This window comes from Salmo trutta, chromosome 19, assembly GCF_901001165.1.
Source record: "Salmo trutta chromosome 19, fSalTru1.1, whole genome shotgun sequence".
Taxonomy (NCBI): Eukaryota; Metazoa; Chordata; class Actinopteri; order Salmoniformes; family Salmonidae; genus Salmo; species Salmo trutta.
In genome coordinates, this window is record NC_042975.1 from 16,761,770 (window position 1) to 16,789,306 (window position 27,537).

General features: G+C 43.2%; 2 protein-coding genes across 8 annotated transcripts in view; both read left to right on the forward strand.

The window, feature by feature from the left end:
* clip2 (CAP-GLY domain containing linker protein 2) overlaps nt 1-26,318 on the forward strand; it is a 96,415-nt gene extending 70,097 nt beyond the window's left edge. The window contains exons 5-19 of one of the 5 annotated variants that reach the window (XM_029699912.1): nt 1,269-1,482; nt 2,763-2,960; nt 4,928-5,031; nt 7,664-7,724; nt 8,155-8,250; nt 11,333-11,383; nt 12,165-12,548; nt 12,703-13,290; nt 13,636-13,693; nt 13,910-13,993; nt 14,687-14,843; nt 18,499-18,658; nt 19,224-19,415; nt 23,818-23,880; nt 24,663-26,318. In XM_029699912.1, the coding sequence (XP_029555772.1) occupies nt 1,269-1,482; nt 2,763-2,960; nt 4,928-5,031; nt 7,664-7,724; nt 8,155-8,250; nt 11,333-11,383; nt 12,165-12,548; nt 12,703-13,290; nt 13,636-13,693; nt 13,910-13,993; nt 14,687-14,843; nt 18,499-18,658; nt 19,224-19,415; nt 23,818-23,880; nt 24,663-24,674 (2,422 nt within the window). In that variant the 3' untranslated portion in view covers nt 24,675-26,318. Of the gene's footprint in view, nt 1-1,268; nt 1,483-2,762; nt 2,961-4,927; nt 5,032-7,663; nt 7,725-8,154; nt 8,260-11,332; nt 11,384-12,164; nt 12,549-12,702; nt 13,291-13,635; nt 13,694-13,909; nt 13,994-14,686; nt 14,844-18,498; nt 18,659-19,223; nt 19,416-23,817; nt 23,881-24,662 lie in introns of all 5 variants that reach the window. The other 4 variants (XM_029699913.1, XM_029699914.1, XM_029699915.1 and 1 more) reach the window with 4 other exon arrangements.
* A 799-nt stretch (nt 26,319-27,117) lies between these two features.
* gtf2ird1 (GTF2I repeat domain containing 1) overlaps nt 27,118-27,537 on the forward strand; it is a 57,150-nt gene continuing 56,730 nt past the window's right edge. For 2 of the 3 annotated variants that reach the window (XM_029699919.1, XM_029699918.1), the window contains exon 1: nt 27,118-27,495. The gene's annotated coding sequence lies outside the window, so the exon portion shown is untranslated. The remainder of the gene's footprint in view (nt 27,496-27,537) is intronic. The other variant, XM_029699917.1, reaches the window with a different exon arrangement.

Genomic DNA, 27,537 nt, shown 5'->3' on the forward strand with positions numbered 1-27,537 from the left:
TAACCAGAAAAGTGTTAAACAAATCCAAATATATTTTATATTTGAGATTCTTCAAATAGCCACCCTTTGCCTTGATGACAGCTTTGCACACTCTTGGCATTCTTTCAACCAGCTTCATGAGGTAGTCACCTGGAATGCATTTCAATTAACAGGTGTGTGCCTTCTTAAAAGTTCATTTGTGGAATTTATTTCCTTCTTAATGCATTTGAGCCAATCAGTTGTGTTGTGACAAGGTAGGGGGATATACAGAAGATAGCCCTATTTGGTATTCTTCAAATAGCCACCCTTTGCCTTGATGACAGCTTTGCTCACTCTTGACATTCTCTCAACCAGCTTCACCTGGAATGCTTTTCCAACAGTCTTGAAGGAGTTCCTACATATGCTGAGCTCTTGTTGGCTGCTTTTCCTTCAATCTGTGGTCAGACTCATCCCAAACCATCTCAATTTGGTTGAGGTCAGGGGATTGTGGAGACCAGATCATCTGATGCAGCACTCCATCACTCTCCTTCTTGGTAAAATAGCCCTTACATAGCCTGGAGGTGTTTTGGGTCATTGTCCTGTTGAAAAACAAATGATAGTCCCACTCAGCCCAAACCAGATGGGATGGCGTATCGCTGCAGAATGCTGTGGTAGCCATGCTGGTTAAGTGTGCCTTGAATTCTAAATAAATCACCGACAGTGTCACCAGCAAAGCACCCCCACACCATAACACCTCCTCCATGCTTTACGGTGGGAAATACACATGCAGAGATCATCTGTTCATCCACACCGCTTCTCACAATGACACGGCGGTTGGAACCCAATGTCTCAAATTTGGAATCCAGACCAAAGGACAAATTTCCACCGGTCTAATGTCCATTTCTGGTGTTTCTTGGCCCAAGCAAGTCTCTTCTTCTTATTGGTGTCCTTTAGTAGTGGTTTCTTTGCAGCAATTCGACCATGAAGGTCTGATTCACACAGTCTCCTCTGAACAGTTGATGTTGAGATGTGTCTGTTACTTGAACTCTGTGAAGCATTTATTTGGGCTGGCAGTGTATGTGTTGCCAATGGTATTTTTCCAAAAGGTGTACTACCTACCTAAGGTTAGAGTTAGGTTAGAATAAGGGTTAAACTAAGGGTTAAGGTTAAGGTTAGGGTTAGAGCTAGGGTTAGGGTTAGTAGATAGTTAGTTAGTTAGTTGAAATGTTACTGATAGTCTACAGATGGACTATCCAAATGAATTGGTACCGAGATATCTCTTCTCCCCTCCCTCCTCTCCTCTAACCCAGGTACTTCCAGTGCCCGCCCAGGTTTGGCCTGTTCGCCCCCATCCACAAGGTGATCCGCATCGGCTTCCCCTCCACCAGCCCAGCCAAGGCCAAGAAGAGCAAGCGGATGGCCATGGGGGTGTCGTCGTTAGCCCACAGCCCCAGCAGTTCATCCATCAGCTCTGTTAGCTCTGTGGCTTCCTCGGTGGGCGGGCGGCCCAGCCGCACTGGCCTGGTGAGAGATACATAGGCACAAGTATACACACACACCAATGTATTTTCATAACTATAACTGCAAGTCTAATGGGCTTGTATGCGCACATCCATTAAAACCTTCTCCCAGGTTCTTGGTCAGAGAGGACAACGATCCCAAAGTGTTTAAGAGAAAAAAATTACAGACGAACGCAGTAGAGACACATTACATAGAATACTAAAAACACGTTGGCTATTGAGGAACAGCACATACATACGCAAGAGAAACAAAGAGATAGTATTGGTATCTTATGAGTATTGATGAAAATGTATCTCTGTGTACTCTGAATCCCCTCCCCATCCTGTCAGTCAGGTGACATATTTGGAAGAGTAGGCATAGGATGTGCATGTAGCACATTGGGTTAATTAACCGTTTCCCCTCAGCCAGCATTAGGACGCTCTAATTATAACGGTCTGGCATGCTCTCACTCAGGCGGCCATCTTAGTGCTTGCCCTAGGGCTAATGTACAATACAGACACACCTTCTCTATTGTCATCAAACAGAGTCTGCTGTAGTCACACTGTCACTATACCTTTCGTTGCCTCAGGTGTGTGTGTGTTAACATGCACCTGGGGGACCCAGTTTGGCCCTCCGTCTGTCCCCTTCTTCACTTACTCCCTAAATACTATTTGGATCACAATGCAGATCTGTTCAAATCACGTGTCCAGGCCAGGGGTAGGCAATTCTGATTCGAGGACCATATCGGGACTTTGTTCATCAAAGTAATTTGAGGGTGGGAAAAATATGTATTATCATGTCTACATACTTTCTATTTCGCTTTAGACCTTCAAGTGTCAACTTCAAGTATTTTTTTATCCAAAATAATGTAATTTAAAAAAATATATATTATAAAAAAAGCACATTGGGTTAACAGACATCCACCATTTTATTGGCTTGTGGGCCGGATCCGGCATGGTGTCATATGTTGCCCACCCATGGTCCAGACCTGTATTTATGTTTAGTTTTCTCCTAATTTGTTTTTCTAATGCTCCAAGACTAAATGAAAGCCCTCAACCTGAATGAAATAATAATCTAACAATATCATGAAAGCCCTGATCCATGCAGAATAAAAATAACTTATGTGATTTGGTAATGCCAGCACTCCTTTTCCTTGTATTTTTAAACTGAGTATGTATCTATTTGTTCATGTGTACCGCTGCAAGACACATTTCCTCTAATCCCATCTCCTTCTCTGCCTCCCTTCCTCTACCTTCTTTCCTCACTTCTTCCTTCTCTCACTCCATTATTCTCCCCCTCCATAGCTCACGGAGACGTCGTCGCGCTATGCCCGCAAGATCTCTGGCACCACTGCGCTGCAGGAGGCCCTGAAGGAGAAACAGCAGCACATCGAGCAGCTGCTGGCCGAGCGGGACCTGGAGCGGGCCGAGGTGGCCAAGGCCACCAGCCACATCTGTGAGGTAGAGAAGGAGCTCAACGCCCTCAAGGCCCAGCACCTGCAGGTAGGCAGTAGCCTGAGTGCCAGTCTGTTTTGGATTTATTTGGACTGAAAATAGTTGGGTGTAGTGGAGCAGGTGTGTAATGCTGTACATCCCTGGAACTGACTGACACACGAATGTCTGCATGCACATGTACACATGTTCAGTACACACACATACAAACATGTTCACACTCATGCAAGCAAATAAATCAAAACACACCATATACACATTTACTTAGTCTATACTGTACTTAGCCTTGTTTACTAGACTCATAGAGGTACTAGCCTGTGAATAATGGTTTGCCTGGAGATCTGCATCGTTCATAAACAAGCCCGAGCCTCAAATTCATGAAGCAATTCAAAGTGGAATGTTATCTTCCATGATGTCTCTTTGCTAGACTAGGTGCACACTCGTTTTGCATTTCCCTAGGTTGTTGGAGATTTCACTAATGCAAAACGAGTGTGGCCAAGGGAAGCAAGTCCAGTGCTCTCAACCAATCAGGTGACAGTGTTTATAGCGGAAACAGAGAGGATCTTGGCCTTGGGCTAGCCATACCAAAGTTTATGTCTCCCACCATGCTGTGTCAAAGGCACACGGCTAGGAAATAAACTAGCATTTATTTCACTAGAATGTTTAGAGAATTTCATATTTTTCCCTAGAAAGACCATAGCAAGACAGTGGCAATGGCAAAGCATTAAATAGTATGCCACACAAACCTTTCTTGTACGTGATTCACGAAAACATTAAAACTGTGATGACTGTGTGAAACAGAGCGCTGGAAGAATGTTGTTTTGCCTTACAAGGAAAGTATTTGGTCTATTGGTTTATTCAGATCCCCATTAGATGTTACATTAGCAACAACAGCTACTCTTCCCAGGGCCCACTGCATGTTGAGTCTGATTCCAGATCTGTTTGACCTGCTATTGCACATTGGCCATAGGAATTGGCAGCACACCACAAAGAGATCTGAGACCAGCATGTTGTTATGTAATGTAGGTTGGCCCGACAAAGATTGTTTTTGTTTTGTTCAGAATGTGTGATATCGATGGTACAGTGTTGACAGTGTGGCTGCTTCCAAAAGGCCCCATATTCCCCATATAGTGCATTACGTTACACCAGAGCCCTATGGGTGCGAGTATGTTGTGTGCAGTGACAGGGGTATTTGAAATGGCATCATTTCCCCTTTATAGTACACTACAAAGGGAATAGGGCACCATTTCAGATGCATGCTGTAACTGTCACTGCATGCTATCACCCACTCTGTGGCTCAGCCAGGGAAATGTCCTAAATTAGTCTGCCATTAGTCTGCCCATATTGATGAGTCAATGGCTGGGCTCTTGACTGCAATAAGAGAAAAGCAAGTGCATATATAAATTTAAATCCAGAATGACTTACAGCAGCAATTAGGGTTAAGTGCCTCGCTCAAGGCCACAGTCAGATTTTTCACATATCAGTCAGACACACAGTATGAATCTGTACTGTACATTAAGCATTGTCCAGGACTAAAAAGCATTCTCAATGGTGATGTTCCAATGAAAGAATGGTATTGTAGTAGTGTGTGCTGTAAATCCTTGGAACTGAATGATGCGCACACACACACACTTAGCCGTTACTGTACTTAGTGTTGCTTACCAGACTCATAGCGCTACTTACCTGTCAAGAAAGCATCTCTAATGTGCTCTGGTTCGTCCGGGGATTTGCGTCAAGTAATTCTCCATTGAAAGGGCTTTTTTGGTCAAGGACTAAACTTGTCCCGGAAACCGACCCTTATTGTATAATCTACAGACTTGACAAAGAAATCTACTCAATTTGACAATGAAAACATGATTGATTTAATCAATGTTTCTGTTACTATTGTCACTGCACATGTGAACCAGGCCTAAATTAGTAGGGGTAAGTGTTTGTCTACTTACTGAGAACTTGTCAAATCACTCTTGGTGATAGCATGGTACACTTCATCACTGATATTGTTTTTTCTCTGATTACAGTATGTCACAGAGACGGAGAGCAACCTCCATCAAGTCAAAACTCTGTTGGCCAGCACTCAGAAGGACAAAGTAGAGCTAGCCAATCAGCTTGAAGAAGAGAAAAGGTACAATGTTGGGGATTTCTATGGAGTAATCTGGCTGGTTTGTCCTTGTTAGGGCAATCATTTGTGAACAAGATGTGCCACATAAATATATAAATACTACATTTCACAGAGCAATTTAATATCATATTTTAATATAGGTATCCCTATTCAATATCCTGTTGTCATAAAATAAAAATATGACAACAGGATATTATTATTGCCTTAGACCTTATTCACATCTTGGTCATTGAAACCAATGCAAAAACCTTCCTGTGACCTGTAGATTTTTATTTTATTTATTTCACCTTTATTTAACCAGGTAGGCAAGTTGAGAACAAGTTCTCATTTACAATTGCGACCTGGCCAAGATAAAGCAAAGCAGTTCGACAACATACAACAACACAGAGTTACACATGGGGTGAAACAAATATACAGTCAATAATACAGTACAAAAATAAGTCTATGTACAATGTGAGCAAATGAGGTGAGATAAGGGAGGTAAAGGCAAAAAAGTCCATGGTGGCAAAGTAAATACAATATAGCAAGTAAAACACTGGAATGGTAGATTTGTAGTAGAATAAAGTGCAAAGTAGAAATAGAGATAATGGGGTGCAAAGGAGCAAAATAAAATAAATAAATACAGTAGGGGAAGAGGTAGTTGTTTGGGCTAAATTATAGATGGGCTATGTACAGGTGCAGTGATCTGTGAGCTGCTCTGACAGCTGGTGCTTAAAGCTAGCGAGGGAGATAAGTGTTTCCAGTTTCAGAGAAACAGATTAAAACCTACACTCTAAAACAGAATCCATTTGGGGTACTAAGAAGAACATTTCTAGCTCATTGTCATTGTCATATGCCCTGTTTTTGAAAGACACAACCGTTTATTAGCTAGCCGCTAGGGTTAGGCGGTATCCAGATGTTCATACCGTTTCTGTACCATACCGCGGTAAACGGTATTACCGAATGTTCACAAAACTGTTTAGTCAACAGGGATCTTGCTCCAGGAGGGGATTGAATGTCTTTGCTGTAACCAAGAAGCTTGATCTTGACATCTAGCCACTTAGCTAGCAAGTTAGCAAACCAAATGCATAGCATCTTAGATTTCTTATACACTGAACAAAAATATAAACGCAACATGTAAAGTGTTGCTCCCATGTTTTATGAGCTGAAATAAAAGATCCCAGAAATGTTCCATATACACAAAAAGCTTATTTCTCTAAAATGATGTGCACAAATTTGTTTACACCCCTGCTAGTGAGCATTTCTCTTTTGCCAAGATAATCCATCCACCTGACAGGTGTGGCATATCAATAAGCTGATTAAATAGCATGATCATTACACAGTGCCCCTTGTGCTGGGGACAATAAAAGGTCACTCTAAAATGTGCAGTTTTGTCACACAGCACAAAAAATGCCACATCTCAAGTTTTGAGGGACCATGCAATTGGCATACTGACTGCAGGAATGTCCACCAAAGCTATTGCCAGAGAATTTATTGTTCATTTCTCTACCATAAGCCGCCTCCAACGTCGTTTTTAGAGAATTTGGCGAATTTGGCAGTACCCAACTGCAAACCATGTGCATGGCATCATGTGGGTGAGCGGTTTGCTGATGTCAACATTGTGAACAGAGTGCCCTGTGGTGGTGGTGGGGTTATGGTATGGGCAGACATAAGCTACAGACAATGAACACAATTGCATTTTATCGATGGCAATTTGAATGGACAGAAATACAGTGATGAGATCCTGAGGCCCATTGTGAGGCCCATTTTTTTAAAGGTACAGATGCATATCTGTATTCCCAGTCATGTGAAATCCATAGTTTAGGGCCTAATGAATTTATTTCAATTGACTGATTTCTTCATATGAACCTTAACTCAGTAAAATCTTTGAAATTGTTGCATGTTGCCTTTATATTTTTGTTCAGTATAGTTATAAGCTGTGGTGTAGCATGTGCCCCCCCCCCCAAAAAAAACAGTATTGAAAATCATAAACGGTATAATCTCCCAACCTACTAGCAACACTAGCTGTCTATAGAACGTTCAGCTGTGAATAAGGTATATAGGGAGCCATTTGAGAGGCATCCATGGTTGTCTGTGCTGTGATCAGACCTGGGCCAAATACGTATGTCAAACACTTTCACATACTTGAAGTGAGCTTGATTTAGCCTGTCCAGTTTTCAAGGTGGGAGGATGTTGCACTTTTGGGACTATTCCATTGGTTCCATTGCACTGGTCATGCTCAATCAAGTGTACTTCAAGAGATTGAATTTACATACTGTATGCAGTTTTTGAAGTGGGCCGATGCTTTCCTGTACAGAGTACTGAATCCGACTCAAATATTCTACTGCTGGAGTATCGGCACCTTTTTAAAGAACATTCACTCTAATATGAGTACTGTCACCCAAAATGGTGTCACCCTATTTCGTTCCACTTCAAGCACTGACCATATATATTTGACCCAGTGTGTTCCTGTGGCATAGTTGGTAAGAGTGGCGCTAGCAAAGCCAAGGTCGTTGGATTTAATTTCCACAGGACTCAAATATGAATGCCAAAATTGTATGCAGTCACTAAATTGCTTTGAATGAAAGCCTTTGTCGGGTTGTGATGCTCTTCTGTGGCACTTCCCTGACACCTAGTGGCCGATGTGTTATTACAGGAAAGTGGAAGATCTTCAGTTCAGAGTGGAGGAGGAGTCCATCACCAAAGGAGACCTTGAGGTATTTGTCTACCGTTTGGTAAAAAGCTTAGATAAACAGTTTGATAAACGTGTTTTGAAGGGATGAGAATGTGTGTTTATAAGATTACTTTGGCAAAAGTGATCAAATTTGGCTCTTCCTATAGTGCAATGTGAAAGCTATTAATTAAAGAGTAGTAGGCTAATAACAACACAGTTATGCTAGAGTGACCAACAGGCTGTGCCAAACATATAGCAAGTCAAACAGTAAGTGAGCAAAGACAGACAGAGGGACATTTCACATTTTCAGTGTTTCTGTCTGTAAAATGTCTCATCCTTCAATCTGTTGACTGCTGTTACAGAGAATCCCATGTGATGTGTATTTCACACGTCTCTTCAACCTGTACAGGTTTCTGTCCTTCTATGTCTTTTTTTCCACCTCCTGTCTCTCCTTTCTCTCTCCCTCTCTGTAGACTCAGACGAAATTGGAGCATGCCCGTATTCGGCAGCTTGAGCAGAATCTGTTCCTCGAAAAGTCGAGAGCAGAAAAGCTTCAGAAAGAATTAGAGGTGAAGCGGGTAAATGGAAAAGCTAGCCCAGCCTAGAGCTCCTGCCTGTATCCATTTTACTTTGCGCTTTTCCATTGTATCTTTTGTTTTGGTTGCAGTGGGACTTGAACACAAGTCCTTGTCATTCCTGTCCAGCACCTGTCTCCAAAGGTCCCCAAACTCAGTCACTCATACAGAAAATAATATGTCAGTTACGTCATCAAACGGCATAGACTACAATCAGAATGTGGTGCCATTGCCCTGATTTATGTATCAAGGATGCCAAGGATGCTCTGTACAGATGCTTAGAACATGACATTAGGTTTCATGTTGCGAGAAACAAATTGCATAAGTGTTACCTGAATCGATTATTTAATGAATGAATGAATGAATGTACATTCTGGTATAAGAATTGAGAAAACAACAATGTTGCTACATATATATATAAATTGTGGAATACTAGATCTGTATTAGTCAACTATGGTAAATCCCCCTAATTGAATTGTCCTCATGGTCTCTATTGCACAAATTATGTTCAAATTTTTCTGCTATCAGAGTGTGAGTCATCGTAATGGGAAAACCACTCCATCTCTCTCTGGCTGCGTCTCTAATGGCACCCTATTCCCTATTGTGCACTACTTTTGACCAGAGCCATATGAGCCCTGTTCAAAAGCAGTGCACTCTATAAGGAAATAGGGTGCCTGAGACACAGCCTCTATCTAATCTCGCTTGGCTCTCAGCCCCACTCCTACTCGGTTTCCCATTAGCTGTAGAGTGTCAGAGTGTTGGAGACCACTCACTCGGCCCTGGATGTAGCCTCGAGTTTTCAACTCTCATCTGCAGCGATCACTTTTTCCTCGTTCCTTTTGCTGCTCACTCGCAAAATCTTGTTAGATTTCTCAGGGTGCACTGCTGGAGCGGTTGTCAGCTGTAGTCAGCTTTGTTTCCACTGTTGAGGTCATAATTTTGCATTACAATTAGCACAAATGTCACATTTCCATTGAAGTTCTGCTGAGGACCAAAATGTTGTCTTATACAGTTATATAGTAATATACACACAGCGGCCAGTTTATTAGGTACACTACCCTGTTCATGAAAATGGTTCGCTCCTACAGTGAGTCACATGGCCGTGGCTTGCTATATAAAGCAAGCAGACAGGCATTGAGGCATTCAGTTACTGTTCGTTGAACGTTAGAATGGGCAAAAGGAGTGACCTAAGCGACTTTGGGCGTGGTATGATCGTCGATGCCAGGCACGCCGGTTCCAACATCTCAGAAACGTCCGGCCTTAAAAACGCACAACACTGTCTAGGGTTTACCGAGAATGGTGCAACAAACAAAAAAACATCCAGTCAACGGCACTCCTGTGGGTGAAAACAGCTTGTTGATGAAAGGTCGAAGGAGAATGGCAAGAATCATGTAAACTAACAGGTGAGCCACAAACAGGCAAATAACGTCAGAGTACAACAGCGGTGTGTAGAGTGACATCTCGGAATGCACAACTTGTTGATCCTTGTCACGAATGGGCTATTGCAGCAGACGACCACACCGGGTTCCACTCCTATCAGCCTAAAATAAAAATAAGTGGCTCCAGTGGGCACGTGATCACCAACACTGGACAATTGAGGAGTGGAAAAGCATTGCCTGGTCCGACGAATCCCGGTGCGTCATGCTGATGGCAGAGTCAGAATTTTGCGTAAGCAGCAGTCCATGGCCCCATCATGCCTGATTTCAACAGTACAGACTGGTGGCAGTGGTGCAATGGTGTGGGGAATGTTTTCCTGGCACACGTAAGGTCCCTAGATACCAATTGAGCAATGTTTCCATGCCCCAAAGGATTCTGGCTGTTCTGGAGGCAAAGGGGGGTCCGACCCAGTACTATACTGAACAAAAATATAAATGCAACATGCAACAACTTCAACTATTTAATTCAAGGAAATCAGTCAATTTAAATACATTTATTAGTCCCTAATCTATGGATTTCACATTACTGGGCAGGGGTGCAGCTATGGGTGGGCCTGGGAGGGCTTAGACCCACCCACTGGGGAGCCAGGCCCAGCCAATCAGAATTAGTTTTTCCCAAAAGGGATTTATTACAGACAGAAATACTCCTCTGTTTCATCAGCTGTCCGGGTGGCTCGTCTCAGATGATCCCGCAGGTGAAGAAGCCAAATGTGGAGGTACTGGGCTTGCGTGGTTACACATGGTCTGCGGTTATGAGGCCTGCCAAAATTGAATTACTGACAAATTCTCTAAAATGACAGAGGCGGCTTATGGTAAAGAAATTAACATTCAATTCTCTGGCAACAGCTCTGGTGGATATTCCTGCAGTCAGAATGCCAATTACATCCTCCTATAAAAATTGAGACATATGTTAGCATTGCGTTGTGTGACAAAATTGTAACTCTCGTCGTTTGTAGTTGAAGAAGTGGACCGTAGCGTGGTAAGTTCTCATGATTATTTATTTTCATGAAACAGTCAAACAAAATAACAAAAGGGAAAAACGAAAACGCACAGTTCCGTCAGGCACATAAGCTAAACAGAAAATAACCTCCCACAAAACTCAGGTGGAAAACAGGCTGCCTAAGTATGATTCCCAATCAGAGACAACGATATTCCCACCCGAGTCACACCCTGACCTAACCAAACATAGAGAATAAATAAGATCTCTAAGGTCAGGGCGTGACAGTACCCCCCCCCCCCCCCCCCACCCAAAAGTGCGGACTCTGGCCGCAAGCCTGAACCCATAGGGGAGGGTCCGGGTGGGCATCTGGTGCGGGACGCCGATCCCCCTCCGCTTGGGGCTCCCCCCACTTTCGTGGAACCGGACCGTGGATCGTCGCTGGAGGCTCCGGACCCTGGATCGTCGCCGGAGGCTCCGGACTGGGAACCCCCGCTGGAGGCTCAGCTCATGAAACATGGGATCAACACTTTACATGTTGCGTTTATATTTTTGTTCAGTATAAATGGGTGTACCTAATAAACTGGCCGCTGAGTGTATAACTATACAATCGTTTTGTGGTGAGACACAAGGCTAAGTACTTAGACAGCACAGTTGCGTCATGAATGTTATATAGAGCTACAAATACTGCTTATACCTACAGGGAAGACGCAGACTTGATGCGGCACCCTTGAGGTTGGATAAAAGAACCAAGGTGAAACAAAATGGACTCGTCGTTTCGTTCGGCTCTGCTCATCTGCTAAGCTATCTAAACTGTTTGATTCTCAATTGTCTATTGTTGACGATGTGGATCTTACACAGTCAATCTTGCATTTTTCTTGGACTTAATTATTGTCTGAATGCTATTAGGGAACTTTCTGTTAACTCCTTTTTCTAGAAACCGATCAACTGTAGAGTTGCGTTTCTCTCAATGGCCACATTAACATACTATGCACTGCTTGCCATCAGGTCTGCTTGGTCAAACATGGAGTTCAGTCATTTTAATTGGATGTTTGTAAATGTCACACTTTAATTACTATGTGTGCTCCTAGTGATTGCCTAGCTATGTGTAGTGTTATGTCTGGGGTTTGCTATGGGCTTTGTGCTTCTGCCTGGCTTCTAGAGTGAGAAACCTGCAGAGAATGGCTTGCTTTCCCTTTCATTTTCCTTATAAACTTCATCTCATATGTTGCACTGCACTTGCTGATTTAAAAGCTCTACTTGTTTTTTTACATCTGCGAACAAAGGATTTCCTCAAACCAAGGAATTTCATCTGTATTCTACAGGCCCAGCTTGTACGCTCATATGATTCTCAATATGCCTCTTCCTTTGGCATGCATGCTCTAGTCAAGCATTTTATCGAAACGATTTATGCTTGAATGATGTCATCCTGGAATGACATCACCACGCTACGGGAAAGACACCCCTGTCGGTTTCGTTAATGACAAACCACGTTACGGCAATGAAGTGCTCTCTCTCTCTCTCTCCCTCCACAGCAAAGCACAGTTGAGGAGAAGAGCCACGTAATGCAGCTGGAGGAGGAGCTGGCCCTGCGGCAGGCCGAGATCGAGGAGCTCCAGGTCCAGCTCAGGGACCCAGACTCTCACCCCAACACGGCCGAGGACGGGTACCCCACCCAGGGGCTGGTGGCCCAGTCAGTGACCTTCCTGCTCCGGGAGCAGCTTCTGACAGCGGGTCGGGAGCACCACAAGGAGAGCAGCCAGCTGAGGGAGAAGTACGAGGCGGCAGTGGCGGCGGGCCAGGAGGAGACAAACAGACTAAAAGCCACGGTGGACAAACAGAGCCAGGAGATCATCGATTTGAAGCAGAGAGTCCAGCAGGCCACTACAGAGAACATGGAGATGATGGACAACTGGAAGGTGAGAGGCACTGTTCTCTTTTATTTTTATATTAAAATCTTCCTCACACCAACAATTTGGCCTCTCTCACTCTCCTTTTCTCTCTTTTACTCTGTGTGTGTGCATGGGTGTGTCTTTTAGTATTAATAATTGTGTATCCTCTCCTCTCCTCAAGGTCAGGCTGGACACCCTGGTCAACGACCACCAGCGCTCTCTGGAGGACCTGAAGACCTCGCTATCCAGCCAGAACGGCTCGGCTGAGGGCCAAGAGCAGGACCCTCAGGAGCTGAGGACCACCCTGGAAAGTCTGCGCATGGAGCACCAGTTGGAGCTGGAGAACCTCAAGGCCAGGCACGAGATCGAGGCGGCTGTGCTGGCCAAGGAGCGTGAGGATCTGCGCTCCCGCCTGCAGGACGCCAAGGACCAGCTGGGCGAGAGCAGCCAGAACGGGAAGAACCAGGCCCAGACGGAGGCCAGGAGCAACCAGCTGACCCTGGAGCTGAGAGATGCCCGGGAGGAGCTCCAGAAGGCCCAGCTGCGGGTGGGCGAGGTGGAGAGGCTGCAGGGAGAGAAGGACGGGGCCCAGGATGAGCTCCGGGAGCGCCTTGAGCTGGCTGAGAAGAAGATGGTGGACTATGAGGCCCTCCAGAAAGCTGAGGCCCAGAGTAGGGCCGAGCTCCACAGCCTGGAGGAAAAGCTGAGGGTGACTGAGAACCGACTGCAGGCGGTGCAGGATGACCACCACATGCCACAAGATGCCAACGTGAGTCCTCCAGGGAATAGCTGTGGTAGCATTAGTTGTAGATGCTATGCTGTGGTCCATATGAGATTAGAGTCCTTTGACTCAACTATAAAATTAACTAAGGTTGCATTTAGAGTGGAACTAAAGCCCCTATTCATGTGATCTAATGCTAGCTACTTTTCACAGTCAGTATTAGAGAGCACTTTCTAGAAAGACTCTTTACACTAGTAAATAATATCACTTCCACATGATATCCATGCATTTCTACTTCCTTGTGTGTTTCCACATCTTTGCCCTCAATAAACAAATGAAGCACAGAGTTGTCATGGATTTGCTTTTTAACTCTCCATTCTGTCTCCCACTCAGGTTATAGAAAATAATGACATCTCAGAGGAGAAGATTAAGCTAAAACAGAATGTTGAAGGTATCGTAAATGTTAACCTAGTTAATTAAGTTGTGTTGTTACTGTACACATATTTTTATGTTAATGAGAATGGTTTTAAAGACCCTTAAAACAAACATGTGTTATAGTAAAGTATTTCAAATGTCAGACCTCTGTAGGCTTTTGATTGTACTTTGAGGACATTGCATAGTTAGATTCCAAGGTTTTTGACCAACGGTGGTTTCACGTTTCTTTCAGAAACTATGGAGAACCTGACCAAAAGAGAAAAAGAGTTCTCCACTCTCACGTCACAGTTTGATGCCCTCAAATCACAGATAACTGGTAAATTATGCCGCTACAACTGATGAAGATTTGAGTGGTCCAAAAGTTGTCAAATAAATTCCCATGGGAGCATTGAATGCAGTTTTAGTTAAAGGAATACCGTGGGATTTTGGCAATGCACAAGATACTCAGACTTCCAGTAATTGTGCTAACGCTAGTTAGCATTGGCTCGCAAAACTACCTCCAACTTCCTTCATACTGGACACAGAGACATGAAAATGTTATCTGCAAGTTCATCCCAAAGTATCCCTTTAACATTGTTTGATATACAGCACCTGCTCTGTGCGTATGTAATCTCTTTTCTATTTATGATATTTTGCACTCTATGAATGTCTTGATAAAGAGTGAATGTGTCGTATTTGTCAACTACATGTACAGTAAGTATTTGGTTGCCTGAGATTGAATGTTCACTCAAACATATTGCATGGAAAAAAATGTAATCCCTGAATTATGAAACTTGTATAAAAATTGTCACTGACTGGCAACTGAATATACATATCCATTTAACATTTTACATTTAAGTCATTTAGCAGACGCTCTTATCCAGAGCGACTTACAAATTGGTGCATTCACCTATAATATCCAGTAGAACAACCACTTTGCACATATCCAAAGCTCCGACACTGCAGCACTGTTTGGTCCAAACTTAACGTTTAACTCTAAATCCTTCTCCAACCTGTCTTGGTCCATCAGCCTTGGAGGGCAAAGTTCGCTCAGGTGAGAAGAAGGCTGACACCCTGGTCAAGGAGAAGATGCGCCTGGAGGCCGACCTTGAGTCCATGACCAAGAAGTCCCATGATGCATCGGGACAGCTGGTCGTCATTAGCCAGGAGTTACTGAAGAAGGAGAGGTAATTTGACAGAGAGAGAGAGAGAAAGAGAGATAACACTTGATTTTCCACCACAGCGCAGAATTTTCACAGCAGCCCACCCACTGCTCCAAGAGAGAACTTACATTCCTCTGAAGGAGATGAGATGTTTGATAAAGCATGTGAAACCGCCCCCACTCTTTAGATATACAGAATTTTCTTCTAGAATCTTGCATTTTCAAAGACTGACGAAACAGTCGCAACTCATCTTTGTGATATGCAGTCACTAGATGTACACTAGACATCTGTTTTATGAGGATCAACCTACTTAGGTTAAAAGCTGTTAATGTAATGGAGATAATTAGCCTGATTAAAAGTAGGGCCAAAAGGCCTTTTTACCCTTCAAATCAATGCATTGACATGGCTGTTTAATGTGTCTGTGTGTAGCTGATGTAGAAGAGTCAGGCGCTGGACAGCAGATATGAGTAATGTCGCAATTTTACTCAATAAATAATACAATACACATCAATAATACCAAGGCCACAAATACGGACCGCAATACAATAAACAATCACTCACAAACAAACATGGGGGAACAGAGGGTTAAATAATGAACAAGTAATTGGGGGATTGAAACCAGGTGTGTAAGACAAAAACAAAACAAATGGAAAATGAAAAGTGGATCGGCGATGACGTCGACCGCCAAATGCCGCCCGAACAAGGAGAGGGACCGACTTCGGCGGAAGTCGTGACAGGCTGATAATTCTATGTTACTCTAAGGTGTTTAGCGAGATGACGCACAGCACTTAGTAAATTTAGGCCTGGAAATATAAGCTAAAATGAATTAAAAAGACAATAATGCAACATGAGGTACCTCAGTGACTCTTCGGTCACCTAAGTTTGCAGTATTTGACCGTGTCACCTGCCTTTCATGGATAAAAAATAATATCTATTTGCTGTAGTGTTAAGATTTCCCTTCAATGGAACTAAGGGGCCTAGCCCAAACCATGAAAAACAGCCCCAGACCATTATTCCTCCTCCACCCAACTTTACAGTTGGCACTATGCATTGGGGCAGGTAGTGTTCTCCTGGCATCCTCCAAACCCAGATTTGTCCGTCAGACTGCCAGATGGTGAAGCGTGATTCATCACTTCAGAGAGCGCTTTTCCACTGCTCCAGAGCCCAATGGCGGCGAGCTTTACACCACTCCAGCCGACGCTTGACAGTGGCTTGTGTGCGGCTGTTCTAGCATGGAAACCCATTTCATGATGCTCCCGACGAACAGTTCTTGTGCTGACTGCTTCCAGAGGCAGTTTGGAACCGAGGACAGACTATTTTTACGTGCTACGCACTTCAGCACTCGGCAGTCCTGTTCTATGAACTTGTGTGGCCTACCACTTTGCGGCTGAGCCGTTGTTGCTCCTAGACGTTTCCACTTCACAATAACAGCAGTTATTGTTGACTGGGGCAGCTCTAGCAGGGCAGAAATTTGAGCAAACGGACATGTTCGAAAGGTGGCATTCTATAACAGTGCTATGTTGATAGTCACTGAGCTCTTCAGTGAGACCATTCTACAATGTTTTTCTATGGAGATTGCATGGCTGTGTGCTCGATTTTATACACCTGTTAGCAAAATGTGTGGCTGAAATAGCCAAATCCACTAATTTGAAGGGGTGTCCACATACTTTTGTTTGTATATACAGTACCAGTCAAAAGTTTGGACGCACCTATTAATTCAAGGGTTTCTCATAATTTTTGCTATTTTCTACATTGTAGAATAGTAGTGAAGACATCCAAACTATGAAATAACACATATGGAATCATGTAGTGACCAAAAAAGCGTTAGATTATTCAAAGTAGACACCCTTTTCCTTGACAGCTTTACACACTCTTGGCATTCTCTCAACCAGCTTCATGAGGAATGTTTTTCCAACAGTCTTCAAGGAGTTCCCACATATGCTGAGCACTTGTTGGCTGCTTTTCCTTCACTCTGCGGTCCAACTCATCCAAAACCATCTCAATTGGGTTGAGGTCGGGTGATTGTGGAGGCCAGGTCATCTGATGCAGCACTCCGTCACTCTCCTTCTTGGTAAAATTGCCCTTACACAGCCTGGAGGAGTGTTTTGGGTTATTGTTCTGTTAAAAAACAAATTATAGTCCCCCAATGCGCAAACCAGAAGGGATGGCATATCGCTGCAGAATGCTGTGGTAGCCATGCTGGTTAAGTGTGCCTTGAATTCTAAATAAATCACTGACAGTGTCACCAGCAAAGCACCATCACACCTCCTCCTCCATGCTTCACGGTGGGAACCACACATGCGGAGATCATCCATTCACCTACTTTGCATCTTACAAAGACATGGCAGTTGGAACCAAATATCTCAAATTTGCACTCATCAGACCAAAGGACAGATTTCCACCGATCTAATGTCATGCTCATGTTTCTTGGCCCAAGCAAGTCTCTTCCTATTATTGGTGTCCTTTAGTAGTGGTTTCTTTACAGCAATTCAACCATAAAGGCCTGATTCATGCAGTCTCCTCCGAACAGTTGATGTTGAGATGTGCCTGTTACTTGAACTCTGTGAAGCATTTATTTGGGGTGTAACCTGAGGCTGGTAACTCTAATGAACGTATCCTCTGCAGCAGAGGTAACTCTGGGTCTTCCTTGAGAGCCAGTTTCATCATAGTGCTTGATGGTTTTTGCGATTGCACTCAAAGTTCTTGAAATTATCCGCATTGACTGACCTTCATGTCTTAAAGTTACGATGGACTGTTGTTTCTCTTTGCTTATTTCAGCTGTTCTTGCCATAATATGGACTTGGTCTTTTGCCAAACAGGGCTATCCTCTGTATACCAACCCTACCTTGTCACAACACAACTTATTGGCTCAAATGCATTAAGGAAAGAAATTCCACAAATTAACTTTTAACAAGGTATACCTGTTGATTGAAATGCATTTTAGGTGACTACCTCATGAAGCTGGTTGATAGAATGCCAAGAGTGTGCAAAGCTGTCTTCTGTATACTACCTCTACCTTGTCACAACACAACTGATTGGGTCAAATGCAAAAGCAGCCAACAAGTGCTCAGCATATGTGGGAACTCTTTCAAAACTGTTGGAAAAGCATTCCAGGTGAAGCTGGTTGAGAGAATGTCAAGAGTGTGCAAAGCTGTCATCAAGGCAAACGGTGGCTAATTTGAAGAATCTAAAATATACTTTCATTTGTTTAATACTTTTTTGGTTACTACATGATTCCATATGTTATTTCGTAGTTTATATGTCTTCACTATTGTTCTACAATGTAGAAAATAGTCAAAATAAGAAAAACCCTTGAATGAGTAGGTGTGTACAAACGTTTGACTGGTACTGTGTGTGTGTGTGTATATATATATATATATATATATATATATATATATATATATATATATATATATATATATGCTTTTATTAGCACAGCTCAATAAAGCATGTTCCCTGTATCGTCGATAGGTTTGGGTCATTGATGATGAAACAACTCTTAATCTAGCCTGGGTGCCAGTCTTTCTGCTCTCTTGCCAATTCCTTATGGAATTGTCATGCCAATGACAGCATTGGAGTTGGCAAGAGCACAATCAGTTCTGGGACCAGGCTAACCTGAATCAGGAAGGCAAGGGTAAATCTTAATGTTATTCTTTACTGTATCGTCCTCTTGTTTCAGGAGTCTGAACGAGCTGAGGGTGTTACTGCTGGACTCCCCTTGCCACTCGCTTGGCCTGGACCGAGACCTGAGCCGAGAGGTGCACAAGGCGGAATGGAGGGTGAAGGAGCAGAAACTCCAGGATGACATCAAGACCCTGAGAGACAAACTGCTCCTGCTGGTGAGAGGGAGGGGGTTCTGGGAGATGTCAATCACATTGCTGGCTCCGCCCGTCTTGAAGCACATCATGTGTCCATCAACCCAAGGTTATTCACTTGCAACCAAATTAAAGTAAACAGGACGAAACCGCGAGGAACGCTTGTTTTCGCTGCAAAACGGTTTGCTCCGGTGTGCACTAATAAAGTTTTGTTTGTTGTGTTTTCTGTTCACACACAGATGAAAGCTGGTCTAGCAGTAGAAAAGTCTACTTGATTAAGATTATAATCATTTCTTATTCAAAGTGGATACAGTACATGGCTATTGTTTCATTCTTGTCTGTATTCTATATGATTAAAAAAACAATGTGCTCCCTGTATTTATACTAAAGGCAGATCTAGCAATGATAGATGTAACCCTCCACATTTTTCCAGGAAGGGCTTTAATAACTAAACAGTGTTGTTCATTAGGGCAATAAAAGAAAACTTCAAAAGACAAGGTAGCCCCTTCCTGTTTCAATCCATTTTCTTTATTTTGGTGCCTAATGAACACCCAGTTGATTCCTACACGTGATATGTGTGTGTTCTCAGGGCAGGGAGAGGGGCTCGTCCCCAGACCACCGGCGCTACTCTATGCTGGACCCATCGGCTCTGGACTCGGAGGTGACCCGTCTGCGCCAGCGGCTCCTGAGCACCGAGGAGGCCCTGAGGGGAGCCCTGGAGCACAACCAGGAAGTGGACCAGCTGGTGCAAGCCATGCGCACGCACCCAGACAAGACCCAGGTAAACAAGCTCAGGATCAGCTCTAGCTAGTACTTGTTTTGCCTTTTCCAGGACTGATTTTGTTGATTGTGGCCATTTAGAAAAAGAGTCGACTTCAGGGGTCTTCCGGCGCCAACAGAGATGGCCGCCTCGCTTTGCGTTCCTAAGAAACTATGCAGTATTTGTTTTTTTTAATGTATTATTATTATTATTATTATATATTTGTTACCCCAGGTAATCTTAGGTTTTATTACATACAGTCGGGAGGAACTATTGGATATAAGAGCAACGTCAACTCACCAACATTACGACCAGAAATACGACTTTCCCGAAGCGGATCCTCTGTTTTTGGCCTACCACCCAGGACAATGGATCGGATCCCTGCCGGCGACCCAAAACAACGACGCCGTAGAAGGGGCAGTCGGAGCGGTCTTCTGGTCAGGCTCCGTAGACGGGCACATCGCGCACCGCTCCCGAGCATACTACTCGCCAATGTCCAGTCTCTTGACAACAAGGTAGACGAAATCCGAGCAAGGGTTGCCTTCCAGAGAGACATCAGAGATTGTAACATTCTCTGTTTCACGGAAACATGGCTCACTCGAGACATGCTATCTGAGTCGGTACAGCCACCTGGTTTCTTCACGCATCGCGCCGACAGAAACAAGCATCTCTCTGGTAAGAAGAAGGGCGGGGGTGTATGCCTTATGATTAACGAGACGTAGTGTGATCATATCAATATAAAGGAACTCAAGTCCTTTTGTTCACCTGACTTAGAATTCCTCACTATCAAATGCCGACCGCATTATCTACCAAGAGAATTCTCTTCGATCATAATCACAGCCGTGTACACCCCCCCCAAGCAGACACATCGACGGCCCTGAAAGAACTTCATTGGACTCTATGTAAACTGGAAACCACATATCCTGAGGCTGCATTTATTGTAGCCGGGGATTTTAACAAGGTTTAATCTGAAAACAAGGCTCCCTAAATTTTATCAGCATATCGATTATGCTACCGGGGCTAGCAAAACCCTGGATCATTGTTATTCTAACTTCCGCGACGCATATAAGGCCCTCGCCCGCCCTCCTTTCAGAAAAGCTTACCACGACTCCATTTTGTTGCTCCCAGCCAATAGACAGAAACTAAAACAGGAAGCTCCCGCCCTCAGGTCTGTTCAACGCTGGTCCGACCAATCGGATTCCACGCTTCAAGATTGCTTCAATCACGTGGACTGGGATATGTTCCGCATTGCGGCGAACAATAATATTGACGAATACGCTGATTCGGTGTGCGAGTTCATTAACAAGTGTATCGGCGATATTGTACCCACAGCGTCTATTAAAACATTCCCAAACCAGAAACCGTGGATTGATGGCAGCATTTGCGCGAACCACTGCTTTTAATCAGGGCAAGGTGACCGGAAACATGACCGAATACAAACAGTGTCGCTATTCCCTCCGCAAGGCAATCAAACAAGCTAAGCGTCAGTACAGAGACAAAGTGGAGTCGCAATTCAACCAGCCCCGTCGCGGATCACGATGTCTTGCTCCCAGTCTGAAAAACTTTTTTGCTCGCTTTGAGGACAATACAGTGCTACTGACACGGCCCGCTACCAAAACCTGCGGGCTCTCCTTCACTGTAGCCAACGTGAGTAAAACATTTAAACGTGTTAATCCTCGCAAGGCTGCAGGCCGCGTCCTCAGAGCATGCGCAGACCAGCTGGATGCTGTGTTTACAGACATATTCAATCAATCCTTATCCCAGTCTGCTGTCCCCACATGCTTCAAGAGGGCCACCATTGTTCCTGTTCCCAAGAAAGCTAAGGTAACTGAGCTAAATGACTACCGCCCTGTAGCACTCACTTCCGTCATCATGTAGTGCTTTGAGAGACTAGTCAAGGACCATATCAACTCCACCCTACCTGACACCCTAGACCCACTCCAATTTGCTTACCGCCACAATAGGTCCACAGACGACGCAATCGCCATCACACTGCCCTAACCCATCTGGACAAGAGGAATACCTACGTAAGAATGCTGTTCATCGATTACAGCTCAGCATTTAACACCATAGTACCCTCCAAACTCATCATTAAGCTCGAGACCCTGGGTCTCGACCCCGCCCTGTGCAACTGGGTCCTAGACTTCCTGACGGGCCGCCCCCAGGTGGTGAGGGTAGGTAACAACATCTCCACCCCGCTGATCCTCAACACTGGGTCCCCACAAGGGTGCATTCTCAGCCCTCTACTGTACTCCCTGTTCACCCATGACTGCGTGGCCATGCACGCCTCCAACTCAATCATCAAGTTTGCAGACGACACTACAGTGGTAGGCTTGATTACCAACAACGACGAGACGGCCTACAGGGAGGAGGTGAGGGCCCTCGGAGTGTGGTGTCAGGAAAATAACCTCACACTCAATGTCAACAAAACAAATGAGATGATCGTGGACTTGAGGGAGCAGCTCCCTATCTACATTGACGGGACAGTAGTGGAGAGGGTGGAGAGTTTTAAGTTCCTCGGCGTACACATCATGGACAAACTGAAATGGTCCACCCACACAGACAGCGTGGTGAAGAAGGCGCAGCAGCGCCTCTTCAACCTCAGGAGGCTGAAGAAATTTGTCTTGTCACCAAAAACACTCACAAACTTTTACAGATGCACAATCGAGAGCATCCTGTCGGGATGTATCACCGCCTGGTACGGCAGCTGCTCCGCCCATAACCGGAAGGCTCTCCAGAGGGTAGTGAGGTCTGCACAACGCATCACCGGGTGCAAACTACCTGCCCTCCAGGACACCTACACCACCCGATGTCACAGGAAGGCCAAAAAGATCATCAAGGACAACAACCACCCGAGCCACTGCCTGTTCACCCTGCTATCATCCAGAAGGCGAGGTCAGTACAGGTGCATCAAAGCGGGGACCGAGAGACTGAAAAACAGCTTCTATCTCAAGGCCATCAGACTGTTAAACAGCCATCACTAACATTGAGTGGCTGCTGCCAACATACTGACTCAACTCCACCCACTTTAATAATGGAAAAATGTATGTAATCAATTTATCACTAGCCAATTTATATTATATAATGTTTCCTTACCCTACATTACTCATCTCTTATGTATATACTGTACGCTATACCATCTACTGCATCTTGCCATCTTGATGTAAGGTATCACTAGCCACCTTAAACAATGTCACTTCATATAATGTTTTCATACCCTGCATTGCTCATCTCATATGTGTATATACTGTACTCCATACCATCTACTACATCTTGCCTATGCTGTTCGGCCATCACTCATATTTTTATGTACATATTCGTATTCATTCCTTTACACTTGTGTGAATAAGGTAGTTGTGGAATTGTTAGGTTATATTACTTGTTAGATATTACTGCATGGTCGGAACTAGAAGCACAAGCATTTCGCTACACTTGCATTAACACCTGCTAACCATGTGTATGTGACAAATACATTTGGTTTGACCTTTTCTTGCACAGGGATCCCTGCCCAGGCAAATCGGCGACCCAGGGACCCCATCATATATTAGCAAAAAATATATGGACGAGGAAGTGTAAACTATAACATAGCCTATTAGATAGAATGGTATCTCCAAACACATTTTTGCTAATACCAGCGGTTTAGCTGGTTAAACAAAGGTTAGCCATGTGTTGGGAAAAATGTATAAAGTCAAGAAATCTTACCAGCAGTTAGGTCGCATTCTGTTTTTGGCAATTGCTGCAATGTGTGTGCAGTACCCGCAACTGAGTTTGATTAGCAAGTGAAAAACATTACGGCAAACAGGTATCAGTCTATGTACCATGTAATAAAGTACTAACTAACAACACTGTAATTACACTGTACCTGCCTTTTGTAACTAAAACGTAAAATCCGTAAATAAATGGTTTTAGTGATATTTTAACGGATACTTCGGGACTTTGACAAGGAAGTTGCTAACTAGCGCTAGCGCAATTGTTAACTAGCGTTAGCGCAATGACTGGAAGTCGCTAGCAGATGCTGTGTCGCTTTTTATTATGACTTTTTATTTTAGCCTACTTGGTAAGTAAGCATTTCACGGTAAAGTCTACACTTGTCGTATTCGGCGTATGTGGCAAATAAAGTATGATTTTGATTTTTTGATTTGTTTTGAGATACTCAGACCTCCAGTCATTGTGCTAACGCTAGTTAGCATTGGCTCGCGAAACTAACTTTTTCTTACTGGACACAGACATAATAATGGTATCCACGAGTTCATCTGACTCTGTGGAAGTAGATAAAAGGTGTCATTGCCAAAATCCTGAAGTATCCCTTTAATATAAAGTGGTACAGTAGGTAGTTCGATACAAAAGTCAGGATATTCGAGTTTGAGTAATGTAAAATGCACAGTAGCTTGACAAGCTGTTTTCTTTCATGATTCTCTTTCAGGTGCATGGTGGTGCAAATTCAGCCAATGGGATTTATCAACAGGATTCTTCCTTTACTCAAGATGTAGGTATTAATTCATCATTATAAACTGGATAGGTTGGGTTCTGAATGCTGATTGGCTGAAAGCCGTGGTATATCAGAAGATATACCACGGGTATGATGCAGAATGACTTGTTTACTGTTCTAATTATGCTGGTAATAGTTTATAATAGCAATAAGGCACCTCAGGGGTTTGTGTTATATGGCCAATATACCACGACTAAGGGCTGTATCCAGCAGGCATGTTGCGTTGTGCATAAGAACAGCCCTTAGCCGTGGTATATTAGCCATATACCACACCTCCTATATCAATCACGCATGTTATATGTCACATCAATTACATTTATCTTCGCTCCATAGATCAGTTAAATATAGACTCACTGTCTAGAGATGTACTGAATGCATGCTGCACTTTTTTATTCTTTATTGCCATTCCCACAATGAGTTACATAAATACAACATTAATGTCTGGTTTACCGAACACAGATAAAGCCTAGTTCTAGACCAGGGGTAGGCAGCCCTGGTCCTGCAATTCATGTGTTTGATTTAACTAGCCTAGAAGACCAGGTGTGTTGAATTTAGACCATCACTGAACTGATCAATTAGCTCAGTTGGTCAGGTGTGGTGCCTAATTGGAACAAAATCCTGCGGCACTCCAGGAACAGGGTTGCCTACCCGTTCTAGACTTAAAAGCATGCTCAATAGAGAATCTCCATTTCATCTGTGCCCTAAATTAATATTCTGACATATGTATTTGATAGATTATTTGAACTTTTTCTTCTTCAACTTCATGGCTTCCTCCCCAGGAACAACACTAATATAGGAGAAGAAGAGCCCATCTTGAATTGGGGAAATGCATAGCTACATTTTAAAAGAAAAATAAGTCACTACGACGTTAAGACTTGGGACTAGCACTCCATTGGACTCCAGAAGCCATTTTCTGTTTACAGTTACCACCAAAACAATGACTACCAAAACAATGACTCTCAATATGTACATTTAATCTATTGCAAAAAATAAAATCACCCTTTAGCCAATCTTAAGACAGATCAAAGATACTGTAAAATGGACATGGAGGTGAATAATAATCGGTACGACCTTTGTAAACTGATACCTACCCTGCAGACTACCTCCAAGGATGGTATTGGACATGGGAGAACCTTTTATGGTAGTTTATTAGAGATCATGACCCTACAACTCATGAGCAACTCTTTTGTGAATTACTAATTGTGACTCCGGAGAATGGAATGACTCTGGTGTCTGATTGAAAGCAAAGAAGAAGAATTTGGCCTCAATCCACCACTTTTTGTTATTTATTTGCCACACTGCTTTTGAACCTACTTAGAGCACTGTAGCTGATTTGATTTGGCCAGTTACGTTCAGAACAATTTTCTCAAGCTCCTTCATGTTCAAGGACTCTTGCTCTGTAGCGAACATGAATGAAACGGTTATGCTGCTGGATTTTGGCTGATGTTGTGAAATAGCTGCATTATCAGAATTGTGCATACTGTAAACGTGTATTTAGCCAACTGAACCAATCCAACTCGGCGCCGTATTTGCACCAAATAGCTATCAGTTTAATGGTTTACTAATTTGAACTGAGTTATCCATTAATTTCACTATGGCTTCACTAGATAGTGGGAAACCGTACCACTTTGAAGTGTTTCCGTAAACAGGGGTTTAAAAAAATACCAGTATTAACTTCTTATTGTTGATCATTTATCTAAAGACATTTGACCATACCATGGGATCACTTTGTCCTTTGATTGGAGTAGGCCACTCAAGGGCTGTTTTGAGCACAATCCAAACAATGGAATGTTCTAGGGTGTATCCCAAATGACACCCTGTTCCCAATATAGTGCACTACTTCTGACCAGAGCCCTATGGACCCTGGTCAAAAGTAGTGAAATATATAGGAAATATAGTGCCATTTATGACACAACCCTACTGTAACTGCTCCCTCCCTTGGTTGAAGAACACACATATGGATGACGTTTAAACAAATCCTAATCATAACGTACAGAATTGATGCATTATGGTCTTCCAAATGATATCTCCATTTAACAAGCCAACAGGGAAATACTAAGTGTAGTCCATTACTGTATTTACAGGATATTGGTTGACATTCTGGTTATGTCTCAAATGGCACCCTATTCCCTATATAGTGCACTACTTTTTGGCACTGGTCAAAAGTAGTGCACAATATAGGGAATAGCGTGCGATTTGAAATGCAGATTGTCTTTGGGAGAACATTATCTTGATGTGAGTAATGTGGAATGTAAGACTTGGGTTTGACATTGCATGGACAAAGTGTTGGGCTGGCCCTCGCTCAGCGAAACTGAAGTTACAAACTGTCATTGGAAAATGTATATTGCCTTTTTTCAGATGGGAAACACTTCATACCCTTTATTGCTGTAATGATTTCTGAGATTGAGTCATTAAATATTAACAATGTGGGAAAAGGATTGTGGTGTTTTATTTCAAGTGGACATTTGATGGTCTTTTCTGAAGTTTTGTTATGCCTTTATTGAACACGTATTAACCTTTAAGTACAATCACTCACAAATAAATACTGTTGCACATGCACATTAGCACACACCAAACACTAAGCTCCCATTGCTGACTGTGTAAACAATTTGGCTCACTTGTGGAAGTGATGTATAGCATTCATGGAACATTTTCCAAAATAGAGGCTGTGAAGTGAGGGGGTGAAAAAAGTGTAGCAACAAATGGTTTGAAGGTTTCCAGAAATGTATTTCTACAAGTGGGACCTGATAGAGTAAAATACTGCTCTTGAACACTAGGGGCAAAGTAAACTGCTATTCATGATTTATGTACTTGGCCAATGTAACCAATAAAGCGAGCAGGATCACATGCATAGGGACAGTTATGGCACTGCTCAGGTGGCTGACCAAAATAGTTCACAATTAAACTCTTGATATCATACAGAGGTATTGTATTGCTATCCTAATGCATTATTTAGGTGTTCCCTTTTTCACTATTGTAGAGAGTCAATACCAATAATTCACCAACATTATTAACCTGTCAATTAATACATTGTCCACTATAATAAATATTATTATATTAGTCAATTTGTGTTTAGAGTCATTTCGGTGCAGTCTAGTCTAAATGTTTTGTAAGGCTATTTAGTAAAATGTTTAATGCTGACTGGTATATTTGTTTTTACCAGAGGTTTGAATCTGAAAAGTGAAATATCCTGTTTGTTTGTCGCATCACGTCCTTCTCCTGATGAGTTTCCCCCATTGAGGTAGTTCCCCCCTATGGTTTCCCAGAGGTTGCTTAATCCTATATGTAAATTACAGCCAATAGATGCTGTTGTTGAGTTGGGCTGGGATTAGCGGAGGCGAATGACTTTCAATTTTACTGGATTACAGAACAAAGGGGAAAGGGGACATACTCCACTGTTAAAGAAAAGAGAGAGAAACTGGGAAAATGGACAAATAATCTCGGCGATAACGTTTTGCAAGCGATTTTGTGCAATAATGCTTCAGATCACAAGGTTTCGAAAACACGATAATGCTACATTTTAGATGGGAATTCTACAGTTGCGGTTGGATTAAACGGGGAATAACCCTATTACGGGATTGACAGCATAACGACATTTAAACGTTGTTTTTGGTAAAGTATGCCTCATGCTATTGTAATATTTATTAACTACGA